Source organism: Chionomys nivalis, chromosome 25 (assembly GCF_950005125.1).
Source record: "Chionomys nivalis chromosome 25, mChiNiv1.1, whole genome shotgun sequence".
Classification (NCBI taxonomy): Eukaryota; Metazoa; Chordata; class Mammalia; order Rodentia; family Cricetidae; genus Chionomys; species Chionomys nivalis.
The window spans coordinates 25,317,269-25,330,821 of NC_080110.1; the positions used below are offsets into that span (position 1 = coordinate 25,317,269).

Genomic DNA, 13,553 nt, shown 5'->3' on the forward strand with positions numbered 1-13,553 from the left:
CTCAGAGGTTAAGAGCATTGCCTGCTCTTCCAAAGGTCCTGAGTTCAGTTCCCAGCAAGCACATGGTGGCTCACAACCATCTGTAATGGGGTCTGGTGCCCTCTGCTGGCCTGAAGGCATACACACAGACAGAATATTATATACATAATAAATTAAAAAAATAGTACTTTAAAAAAAAGTATTTGAATTATAACATTACATGTTCCTAAGAAATACCAAGTTGGGCCGGGCGGTGGTGGCGCACGCCTTTAATCCCAGCACTCGGGAGGCAGAGGCAGGCGGATCTCTGTGAGTTCGAGACCAGCCTGGTCTACAGAGCTAGTTCCAGGACAGGCTCCAAAGCCACAGAGAAACCCTGTCTCGAAAAACCAAAAAAAAAAAAAAAAAAAAAAAAAAAAAAAATACCAAGTTAAATGAGCTTGATAATTCACTTTTAAAGGTGTTTCCTAATTTCCTTTTATAAGTCATGGGGAGAGGGATACAAAGTAAAAAATATAAAAGCTAAGTTTGAAAGAAGTAAAGTAAAATTTTCAAAAACACAAAATATTAAAATGTTTCAAGAAATTCAATTTCTTAGAAATTATTTCCTCAGACAGGCATGGTAGCACAGACTTTAATCTCAGCACTGGAGAGGCAGAGGCAGGCAGGTCTCCTCAGAGAGTGTCAGATCGGCCAGGGACACGTGAGCCCTAGATCAAGCTGAAAAAAAAAAAAAAAAGAAAGAAAAAGAAGGCATTTCCTTAGGACTATCAGAAAAAAGGAAAAAGATCAGGAGAAAGGAGGCAAAATCACATAATGGATGAAAGTGTCACAGGAAAACTTGGCTTGCATAATTAAGTGCATTGATACAAGTTATTTCCCTAACATTTCACAATTGCAAAACAAAGCTGCTTCACCTCCTAAGCACTCTGAACAAATCACAAGAACTAATCCTCGACTCAGACCACATTTTAAACCCTCCTGAAGCTTTTCTGGGAAATACCGATGCCCAAGCTCCAGCTGCCCCAGAGTCTGGCTCTCTGTTTTGTTTCGTATCTAATCTTCCCAGGCGATTTCGACAGTTACGACTGCGGTTTATAAATCTTAAAGAGATCTTTATTACCAGACTGGGTTTCTTGTCTACGTAATACTTACAAAATTCTGAAAATTCTGAATTTTTGCTCATTCTTGTGGCCTCCCATCATTTATCAAGAAATTTACAGTATTATAAACAGCAGCAAAATTATTTCTCATGCACCAATCACAACAATATAAAGAAGTCACTCATCATCTTACACGCCAAATTCAAAAATTCTGACTTTCACCTCTCTTTGACAATTTACTCTGATCCTAGTAGGATCCTCTCCTTGCATTAAAACTGAATGCCTAAATGTCTTTTCTTGCCTCCCCCACCCCCAAAAGTCCATGCCTGTATGATCTAGTAGCAAAGCTATGAGACACTATTTACTGCTCCACTGCAACTATTTCCTAAAATTAAGTATGAAGTGTAACTTCTGTATATGAGAATGATTCCACAGGTTACACATTAAAATCAACTTTAATTAAAAATAATGGTGTATAAACGTAAACAAAACATGCTCCAAAAATATTGCTATCCTTTTGAGTGAAGAAAGATGGATTTTTAAATTGAGGCCAAAATCATTAAAAAAGAAAATATTCTTTTCATTACAAACCACAAAGAAATCAATACTACAAAACCAAAAATACCTAACATTTTAACTATATACTCAACTTCTTAACAAGCAATCACAAATAAATTGGCCATAACACATATGAGCTATTTAGATCATATTCAGTATAAATACATGAATTTATGGAATATATGCTATTTTTCTGATGTGGACTAGCATGTATAATATCAAACTGTTACCTTGACTCTTTCTATAGCTACCATATAGTAGATATAGATTTAAATATACAAAGGTGATGTGGGATTCCTCTCTGTATGCTGTGAATACCATTGGTTAATAAACTGTCTTGAGCCCATGACAGAGTAGAATAGAGCTAGGCAGGGAAAACTAAATTGAATGCTGGGAGAAAGGAGGCAGAGTCAGAGAGAAGCCATGGAAACACCACCAGAGACAGACATGTTGAAACTTTCCAAGTAAGCACAACCACGTGGTGATACACAAATTAATGGAGATGGGTTAAATTAATATGTAAGAGTTAGCCAATAAGAAGCTAGAGATAATAGGCCAAGCAATGATTTAATTAATACAGTTTCTGTGTGGTTATTTCAGGAGTCTGGGCAGCGGAGATATGAACAAGCAACCTCTTACAACACAAAGGGAAATAGTAACTAAACATATGCAAGAGACTGAAATCAGCTATGAAAATCAGAATAAGCACTGAAGTCAGCATAGCAAAGTTTAGCAAGATACTCCATCTCCCCCTGGTGTTTCAAGATAAAATACTAGATCAAGAAAAGCATGTGTGGAGTTCTTGTTTTTGAGACAGGGTCTTGCTATACTGGCCAGGCTGGCCTGGAACTAATGATGGAGACAGGCTGCCCTTGAACTCAGGATCCTCCGGTTTCACCCTCCCAGTGCTGAGCTCAGGTATGCACTTACCACAAAGAGTTTAACAGAGTTAGTTTTTTTTTTAAGTGTTTATTTTGCTATTAGTAACTAAAAAACAGGACAAGTATCATTAAATCCTCTTTTGAACTCACAGCAATAACAAAAAAATAAAAACAGGACAAAATTAGTTATTCATACATAGCGAAGTGTAAAATCATTCTTCCTTACTGAGGAACATTGAAGCATTTCTTTGCACTTTCTTCAATTTAAGACTGCAAAGATTTCATTCATACCTCCATTGGTATGTGGTTTCTTTTTAAATGACACTGTATTAACCATGTCCCACTCTGCTTCATAACTGCTCTGGAGTTCTGATCCTCGATGAGTTCTTTCTTTGGGGGCCGGGGTCCACTCTACAACTGAACTGGAGTCCTGAAACAATAACATAAATATTTAAGTCTGAAGCTAGTGCATGCCAGTGCATGATGCCTGAGCCCCCGTGAATGACGTCGGAGATCTGTGGCAAGCAGCATGAGTACCAGTCCCCCTTGCTCATCTGAATCACCCTCTGCAGTTAGGGTTGCCAGTCAGTTATGTACAGAAGCCAACTCAGGGCTTCCACAAGATTTGGTCTCCATGATAAGTTTCATCTCAATTCCTCATTGTGCCATTTTGCACGGAGTTGTGGTATCTAAAAATATGACAGCCATCTTAACAAAAAGAAAAGAAAGCAAAATGCATCCAATTTCCAGACTACAAAACAACTCCTACCAACTCCACGTAAACAAAGAGAAAAGCAAACAAAGGAAGTTGGTAAGATGCAAGAGTTGTAAAGGCTTTTGCTGCCAAGGCTGGCAATTTGAGTTCAATTCCTGGAATGCGTATAGTAAAAGAACAGAACTCACTCCCTCCTGCAGGTTGTCCTCTGACCTCCACATGCACATGCACGTAGAGAGACACACACAGAGACAGACAGACAGACACACACAAAACGAAATGTAAAAAACTAAGAAATGCATGGCATGAACAAGAAGTCAAGGACTAGCCGTGGACAGGGGCCACTGAGTCTATAATTTGTGATCCTAAAGAAGCTAAATAAGAGGGTGAGCCCAAGGAAAAACATATAGTTATCCTCCTGGCTATGGGAAGTAGACAAGATTGTCGGGCAAAAAATTGGAATCTGGGGGGTGGGGTGGGATGGGGGTAAGGGGAGATGGGGAGAGAAAAGTGTGAAGGAGAGGATGGGGGGAACTTGGGGAAACGGGATGACTGGAGATAAAGGAAGGTTGGATAGGGGAGCAGGGAAGCACATATCTTAGTTAAGGGAGCCACCTAAGGGTTGGCAAGAGACTTGAACCTGGAGTGGCTACCAGGTGCCAGGGCAATGTCCCCAGTTATTTCCTTGGGCAGCTGAGGATAGGGAACCTGAAATGACCCTATCCTATAGCCATACTGATGAATATCTTGCATATCACCATAGAACCTTCATCTAGCGATGGATGGAGATAGAGACAGGCCCACACTGGAGCACCGGACTGAGCTCCCAAGGTCCTAACGAGGAGCAGAAGGAGGGAGAACATGAACAAGGAAGGCAGGACCACGAGGGGTGCACCCAACCACTGAGACAGTCGGACCGATCTATGGGGAGCTCACCAAGGCCAGCTGGACTGTGACTGAAAAAGCATGGGATAAAACCGGACTCTCTGAACATGGTGGACAATGAGAGCTGATGAGAGGCCAAGGACAATGGCACGGGGTTTTGATCCTACTTCATGTTCTGGCTTTGTGGGAGCCTAGACAGTTTGGATGTTCACCTTCCTAGACCTGGATGGAGTGGGGAGGACCTTGGTCTTTCCACAGGGCAGGGAACCCTGACTGCTCTTGGGGCTGGAGAGGGAGGAGAAGTGGAGTGGGGGGAGGGGGAGAGGGGCGGGAGGAGGGGAGGGAAATGGGAGGCGGGGAGGAGGCGGAAATTTTTTTTTTCAATTAAAAAAAAAAAAAGTCAAGGACTAGAGAGAAGCCCCATTGGTTAAGAGCACTTGTTCTTTCACAGGACCAGAGTTCAATTCCCAGAATCTTCATGTCAGTTCACCCATCTGTTACCTCCAGTTCCCGAGTGAACCAATCCTCTCCTAAACTGCCTGGGCATCAGGTATACATGTGGTACACAAACATATGTCAGCAAAACACCCATACAAATAAACGAGCAAAAAATTCACTAAGATAAAACAATTTCCAATAGAAATAAGGAAAAGTTTAAAAAAATAAGATTTTATTTTTGCCTTATTTTTAAGAGTATCAAATATTTTAAAAGTTTGAGAAAATAGATGGTCTTACACTGTTGGCAATAGTATTTCCTAGTTCTGACTGCAGGAGGGCAATTTAGTTGAACTTTTAAAAATTAAAGTATACATCAAAGGGAGAGTAAGTAATTAAAGGGTAGACAAATACTACGCTAGATCTTAAAGGTTGATACATACTCAAATTTACTTATAATTTATAGTCAAGCATCACATAATGATTTGAGTAAACAACCTCCATATATATGACAATGACTCTATAAGATTGGAATGGAACTGAAAAATGACTGTTAAGCAGCAGCTTAGTGGCACTCTAGTGCTGTGGCACAAGGCACTGCTCTGACGCATGTGATAATGCCAGTGTAAATAAATTTAGCACATGCAGCAGTCACAGAAAGCACAGCACAACAAACTACGGGCAGTATATCTGTGATAATGAAAACAGCTATCTATGTACATTGCTTACGCATTTATATCTTTGTCATTAGAGGATACTTTATCATACTATACAGCACTACACTGTGTCACATCAGGTGAGTGACGTGCATCATCTAGGTTTGTGTCGATATATCCTACGATGTTCCCACAAAGTGCCATTACCTAAGAGCAGGTTTATGTTTGTCCCCAGGGGTATTTATTCAACACATAAAAATAAATACAACCAGAAAGTTACAAAACTGTAGAAAAGAACAATGAAGCATACAAATTAACACAGATTCTAGCGTAAGAAACACAGATTAAAGTCTAGAAGATACACTAACTAGGCACGAGGAAAGAAACGGTTCTGAAGCACTAAAACAACTCTGTGTTGAAGACTCACGCATGTCATTCCCATTGTGATTTTTGTAAAAGGAGAAGGAAGTACTAGGAGCAGGATGAAACCACGAATCACAAGAAAACTGAGACGTTAAGAGCAGGCAACTGAAGAGAAGACCGTCTGAAAATGCAACTGGAAAGCAGAATGATTTTCTTCTTTCAGGTTCTACCTCAAAGGCCATTTTCAGAGAGCTACCCTGGAGCTTTGCTAGGTTGGCTTTTATTTTAGTTTTCTTTTCCTATGTGGTCCAGGCTAGCCTTGAACTCAAGAGATTCATCCTCCCTATTATAGGCACACTACCAAGCCCAGTTCAGAAAGCACTTTTTGTTCATCCAATGACAATAACACCAACAATCCCATTTCCCTTTGCCATCTCTACAACCACAGTCTGGTGACAAGGAAGGCTAAGAACCCTCAGAATCTTATCCCCACCTCTCTCAGTGTCCACCTTCCCTACAAATAGGCTCAGAAATGGCAGATCATGTTTTAAAAAAAATTAGAGAAATTAGGATAAAGTCTAAGCTAAAAATAGAAAACTGGTGGAGAGATGGCTTGTACTACTCTTACAGAAGACCCAGGCTCAGCACCCACCTTGGGCAGTTACCAACCACCTGTAACCACACCCTCTGTGGCCTGCAGCCATTGCACACATGTAGTACACATACAGATAAGCAGGTACACTCTTATACACACACACACATAAAAATAAATATTTAAGTTTTTATAAGTAGGAAAATTAACGGAACTCCAGAAGACTAAAGGTTCTAGTTGTTTCGTATTTATTTTTCAGACTCTGTGTGTCTGCGCCGTGACTGTTATGCACATACACTGTGCACATAAGGAGGCTAGACAACAACTTTGGAAAGCCAGTTCTCTTTTCTACATGTAGGGCTCAGGAACATCAGGTCATCAGGCTTGTCAGCAAGCACCCTTACCTACTGAGCTATCTTGCCAGCCCTATAGATAAAGCTCTATTCATTAGAAGATGTAAAACAGAACGTCTATGAGCTGTGAGAAAGAAGTGCACGGATGAAAACAAGGGCTTAGCTGGAAGTCTGTGTAGATAACGAAGATTCCGACACTCCCAGGTCTCTCCTTCAGTTGAGTTGTCCAAACACTAATACCCCAGCCTGACCTTTCTGGGCAGGGATCTATAACTTCCATTCTGAAAAAATGAACTAGAAAAATAATGAGAACTTGATAGCAGGGATTCCCACCTGAGAACAGATTAGTCATACACAGAGAAGAATCCCACTAGTAGCAGGCCTAGCCATAATGAAAAAAAAAATCTGCTATTAAATATGAGCCTTACAGTACAAAACCCTCCAAATACCAAGATAAGTGTCTAAAAAAAAGGTGGCATCCAAGTGAAACAGAGCTAACAAGAGAAGCCATTCAGAGCAAACAGATTATACACAAATAAAAACAAAGATTATTTTTATGTTGGGTGTGGTGGCAAGAAGCCTGTGATGCCAGCACTTGAGAGGCAGAAGCAGAAGGATTATGCAACTTCAAGACCAGTTTGGTCTACATAGTCAGTTATGTGTGTGACTAGAGAGGAGATGGGGGCAGGGGACCTTAAGGGATGGAGAAGAGGGGAAAAATACATGTGACTGATACACAGAAAATACATATGACTGGCACACAGGGACTACTGCAGAGAAGGAAAAGGACCACGACAAAGGGGGGAGGGGGATGGAGGAGGGCATTAGAGCAGGGTGGCAAACAAGACATGCATGCCTACATTCTTATACACACACACAAAAAGAAAACATACAGCAGCCGGGCGGTGGTGGCGCACGCCTTTAATCCCAGCACTCGGGAGGCAGAGGCAGGCGGATCTCTGTGAGTTCGAGGCCAGCCTGGTCTACAGAGCTAGTTCCAGGACAGGCTCCAAAGCCACAGAGAAACCCTGTCTCAAAAAAACCAAAAAAAAAAAAAAAAAGAAAACATACAGCAATCTCCCAGTCATATTTTTTAAATACCTTTCCAGCATACAGAATACTAGAAGAATCTAATGCATCATCCAAGGGTCTCCAGTCCACTATTACTTCAGCATCCTACATAAGAAAAAAAAAAAAAAAAACAAGAATTCATCAATATAACTTGAGCATCCTGAAGAAAGACATCATAAATTATATTTAGAATTTATCAACATATTATGTTCACAATCTACCTGAGAGCCTTTGCCTTTATCATTTATTACAGAAGTAGCAATTAGCCGGGCGGTGGTGGCGCACGCCTTTAATCCCAGCACTTGGGAGGCAGAGGCAGGCGGATCTCTGTGAGTTCGAGACCAACCTGGTCTACAAGAGCTAGTTCCAGGACAGGCTCCAAAACCACAGAGAAACTCTGTCTCGAAAAACCAAAAAAAAAAAAAAAAAAGAAGTAGCAATTAATATTGTAGGTGTCGACCCACCAGAATTAACTTCTGATGGAGGAAACTTGCCTTCCAAGGTCTGTAAGAAATATAGACTCCAGAGCATCTGTTGCTTCTACCTGTAATTTTAAACGTGCTAACTATATTCTTTCCCTAGCCTGTGTGTGTGTGTGTGTGTGTGTGTGTGTGTGTGTGTGTGTGTGTGTGTCTCATAAATACTTTCCTGATGTACTGGGGACATATAATGTGAGAAATCAGGAGGATGTCTTTTCATTTGGCTGTATAATCTTGATATATAGAATATATGCTAGGAGCCTTGTATCCTCGAAAAGGCCCCAGAGAAAGAAAATTCTTCCCACTTAGGGGTCAGCAGCAACAAAGTCACCACTTGGCCCAGAGGCTGTAATTGCCCGACTCCAGATTTTACCACATAGCTGTAGTTCTTGCCTTTGAATGGGGAGAGCTGAAAGGTTGCCTTTAATCAGCTAACATTTGACAAAAATAATAATGCAGATCAAATGCCACCCATTTTCCTTCCACAGCTTATGCTGGCTGCCATGGCTATCATGACGCTGCGTTCCCAGTCACGTAGGAAGCGGAAGAAAGTGCTCAGAGTGCACAGCGCTGCTGTGTTTTCTTCCTCTTTTTTCTACGTTATTACAAGCTTCAAGCTTAACTAACCACACAGATGTAGTTAACACACAAACTCCCTTCTCCCCCTCTTAGAAATCATAGCCCCTTCCTCTCTTTACCCTTTTCAGATATGCCCCCCCTTGAGACATAAGATAATAGGCGCCCACTTTGTCAGCCTTATCTGTCTGTTGTCCCTGAAAAATCCAAGTCTGGTATCCTTGCTATTGCCAGAGAATTGCTAATTGTGCCTGTGTGGGTATATAAGCGGGAAACCTTGTGGGAACGAGAGAACGCTGGAAGACTAAATGGAACATCACAAGAAGATATGTGTGAGCCGATTCATTCCTTTTACCCTCAGATCCCGCTAGCAAGTTCCTGTGCTTGGTATAGTGTTCCTTCTGGATCCTGAGAGCTTTAGGGGGCTGGTACCCCAATAAACCTTGATATTGATCCATTTTTTATTTCTAAATGCAAAATAAAATTTTAAATTACAGAATGTGTAAAATACTAATTAAATATTACTATTTTACACATTCTGACATTACCATTATTTAACAATTGTTATGAAAATTTAAATCTAATTATTTTCAATATGAAAAAAAATTTGTACTATTATAATGTCTACATACCCCCCCCCCATTTTTTGGTCAGATAGAAATCTCTCTGGTGTCCTGGCTGTCTTGGAACATGCTATATAGACAAGCTGGTCCTCAAACCACTAAGATCCACCTGCTCTGCCTCCCAAGTGCTGGGTTGGGATTAAAGGCATGCACCAACATGTACACCTTTACATACATATTTAAAATATTTGACTTTCATTAGTATACCTAAGGTATTTTGTTTCTAATGTTATTTCTATGTTAAATTTACAACCATTGTTCAAACACAGTGTCTTACATATGAGATTCAGACTCTCCTTCAAAGCACCAAAGAGAACCACTATCATAAACTGTTACTAAACAAGTCATTAATGAGAAACTTACCTTTTCTAAAACACGTAATATTCCTGAAATTAAGCTGTCTTGGTCATTGGCCTTTCCACAAGATGAGTGAATATATACCCCTTCTTGTTCATATATAATCTGGAACAGCAAAAACAAGATTATAATTACACTTTTTCCCCTTTCATTTGTGTGTGTGTGTGCGCACATCTCCCTCCTCAGAACTGAGGCACTGCTCTCCAGCACAGGTTCATCTCACTCGGGTGCTAGAGATCTGAACTCACGCTCACATGAGTACTTCACTAAATGAGCCCCAGCTCTAGTCACACTTCTTATCTCAACTTTTCTTAAAAATAACTGAGATATTTTCTTTTCTTTTTCGCTTTTTAAATTTTTTATGTTTGTGAGTGTTTTGCTTACATGTGTATCTGTGTACCATTTGTAAGTGGTGCCTGTGAAGGACACAAGATAACATCAGACCGCCTGGAACTTGGATTATAGACAACTGTAAGCCATATGCATGCTGGGAATTGAACCCGAGTCCTCCAGAAGAGTAGCCATGCTCTTAACTGAGTCACCTCTCTAGTCCCCACACTATTTTCTTATAGTATCTGTTCAAAATCCGTTTACCTCATATACAAAATATCACAGGTTGACTGGGACAAGAAGAATTTCAGATTCATGAATACTCGTGTATTCATTTGTGTTTTATATACATATGCCTTAAACAGTCTGAAGGTGACTTCATAGGTTTGGAGTGCCTGTATCTTGACTGCGGCCAAACAGTGAAGTCAAGGTGTATAACTTTCTACTTACAGCATCACCTCAGCACTGAAAGCACTTTTGATTTGGGGACACTTCAGATTCTGGATTTTCACATTAGGAATGCTCAACCTGCATTTAAAATGCACAGTACAAACTGTGATAAATTAGAAGGGAATTTGCTTCAACAACATGAGTATTTGTTTTTCAAACTGGTAAAAATCACACTCTTATTTGTCTCATAATAGTGATGCTGAACTAACTGCCATGTGGCTAACATACAAATTCAACTCTCTGTAGTCTGGAGCTGGGGTAACCAACCATCACTGATACTATGCTTGCCTAGCAGGTACAAAGCCCTGGGTTCAATTTCCAGCCACACAAGACTAATAACACCAATATTTTAAGGTAAACATTGAGTTCAAACTGAAAATCCATATGAAAATATTCAAAAGAATGAGCAATGAAATATAAGGAACAGGTACTTTCTATGTATTCCTACAGTACCATATTCTTATAAAAGATCATGTTGGTAGGTTTATAAAACACTTAGAATTACAGGGAACAGTATGGGAATTTGAAAGTACTTTCAGATTTAACCCTTGCCCCCATCTCCAGTGGATCACACAGATCTTCTCCAACCCACCCCCAGGCACCCACAGCTTTGTACCAGCCCCCAACTTCAGCAGGCACTCCCTGGACTCCCTGAAAACCCACAGGCCATTCTGAGCAGGGAAGCAAGTAGGCTAACTGCAGACCTTCACCTTTCCCTCCATTCCTTCAAATCCAATCTTCCAGCCTCATCCTCAGCTTTGCAGCAGATCTTCTGCTGTGGGCTCTCCTCTCGGCCCCATTCCCAGGGAACTAAGCAGATCCTGGTGGAACACCCTGCTTTCCTCCCTCCCGTGGACCCCCTCAGCATCACCCCTAGTCTATCCCCTTCCTAAGTGTCAGCTTCCAATACCCAGAAACACATTTTACCTGGAACCCCCAGTGGTCACACATATCAGGACCCCAGAAGAATTCCCTACCAAGTCAACACAGTCACCACACTCTTAAGAACCAACGAGGAAACAGAAACCAGGAACAAAATACCACCCAACAAAGACAAGACCGATATCAGCACCTAGAACTATAGTCTTTCCAACCCCAGATACGTATACACCAGTTTAAAAAAAAAAAGAAAGAAAGAAAGAAAGAAAGAAAGAAAGAAAGAAAGAAAGAAAGAAAGAAAGAAAAGAAAAGAAAAGAAAGATCAATGGCAGCCAGGACTCTATATCTCTAATAGAGACCAGCAATCCTACCATAGTAGGTCCTGAGTATTTCAACATGGCCGAAGCACAAGAAAAAGACCTTAAGACAGACTTTATAAATGTGATAGAGGTCTTTAAAGAGGAAATAAATCTCTTTAAAAAAAAAACTATGAAAACAAACAGTGGAAAGAAATGAATAAAACAGTTCAAGACCTGAGTGTGGAAACAGAACTAATAAAGAAAACCTAACTGAGGGAAATCTGGAAATGAAAAATTTAGGAACTTGAACAAGAACCACAAAGGCAAGCCTCACCAACAGAATACAAGAGATGAAAGACAGAGTCTTAGGCACTGAAAACACAATAGAAGAACAGGTCAAAGAAAATGTTAAATTTACAAAAACTTCAGGCACAAAACATGCAGGAAATCTAGACACTATGAAAAGACCAAATCTAAAAATAATAGAAATGGGGGGAGACCTAGGTCAAAAGCACAGAAAACATTTCGTAAAAGAAAATTTCCCTAACTTAAAGAAAGAGATGCCTATCCAGGTACAAGAAGTATACAGAACACCAAATAGACCGGATCAGAAAACAAAGCCCCCTCAGTCCATAATAATCAGAATACTAAATGGACAGAACAAAGAAAGAATATTAAAGGCAGACTTATTAGAATTATGCTTCACTTCTCAAGAGACTCTAAAAGCCAGAAGAGCCCGTGCAGATGGGCTACAGACTTTAAGAGATCACAGATGCCTTTAAATCACTGCAGATGGAGAAAATAAGAAATTCCATGATAAGCTGCCTCCACCTCCCAAGTGCTGCGACCACACGTACACACCAGGATACCCAGTTCCTCTGCGGTGCTTTTTTGAGAGAAAAACTACATGCCCCAAAACTCAAAATTCTAAACTATATTTATACTATCTGGAGAAGACAGTCATGTTTAGTTTTCTAATTTCAAGGGTATAACTTTAGCTACTAGAAATTAGTTAAGTCTGACCTAAAGGGCAAATAAAATGAAATAACTGATTTGCATCAGCTATAAATTTTATGAAGCCCCCATCTCTGGATTCTACATCCTCTAAACTCAACCAGTCTAAACTCAGTAAGATTAAAAAATATTTAAAACAAGGAAGATGCATTTTCCTTACTAGCCCATAAACAATATAGCATAGCTGCAATTCTATTGTAGAGATATTATAATAATGAATAGAAGATATGCACTGATTACATGCAAATTCTACACAGTGGGGTTTGTTTTGTTTTTTTCGAGACAGGGTTTCTCTGTAGCTTTGGAGCCTGACCTGGAACTAGCTCTTGTAGATCAGGTTGGCCTAGAACTCAGAGATGCGCCTGCTGCTTCTGCCTCCCGAGTGCTGGGATTAAAGGCATGCACCACCACCACCCGGCTCCCTTTAAACCTGGACATCTCCAAGGTATCCATTTCCCATCATTATAAAGAGCATCCATATTTGATAAGACAGCACAGGAAAAAATTATTTGTTTTCAGTACACATTCATTTTACATAAAAAAACAAGGTGATCGCAGTTTTAATTAAAAAGTACTTTGTTTTCTAAGTATTCTGATCTCACATTCCCACAGTCAACCCCAAGCAGTCATAAAAGATACTACTATCTCCATCTCCATTCTATACACAAACTGAAGGCACAAACTATTTGGCAACTGTCCTTGAAATCACATGCACACTACACCAAAAGAACATCAAGTGCTCTTAACTACTGAACCATCACCCCAGCTCCTACTCCAGAAAGTCTATAACCAAACTCCTAGAATTCCCTTTTGTTTATATTATGCTTTGAATAGATCAAATGAAGTATGTTTTAGGACATTTCAGATACTGTCAGAAATTCTGTCGTAATCCCAAGACAAAATTCACTCAACAATTGTTTATGAAACTTGTCCTCAACTCAAATATCAATTATCT

At 40.2% G+C, this 13,553-nt stretch overlaps 1 protein-coding gene across 2 annotated transcripts in view; it reads right to left on the reverse strand.

Annotated features, from left to right (window-relative positions):
• The window catches only part of Tbc1d15 (TBC1 domain family member 15), a 58,042-nt gene that overhangs the window by 35,639 nt on the left and 8,850 nt on the right, over window positions 1–13,553 (reverse strand). For both annotated transcript variants that reach the window (XM_057757777.1, XM_057757776.1), the window contains exons 2-4: window positions 9,633–9,731; window positions 7,622–7,696; window positions 2,813–2,951 (exon numbers count right to left, since the gene is read on the reverse strand). In XM_057757777.1, coding sequence (XP_057613760.1) covers window positions 2,813–2,951; window positions 7,622–7,696; window positions 9,633–9,731 — 313 coding nt within the window. The remainder of the gene's footprint in view (window positions 1–2,812; window positions 2,952–7,621; window positions 7,697–9,632; window positions 9,732–13,553) is intronic.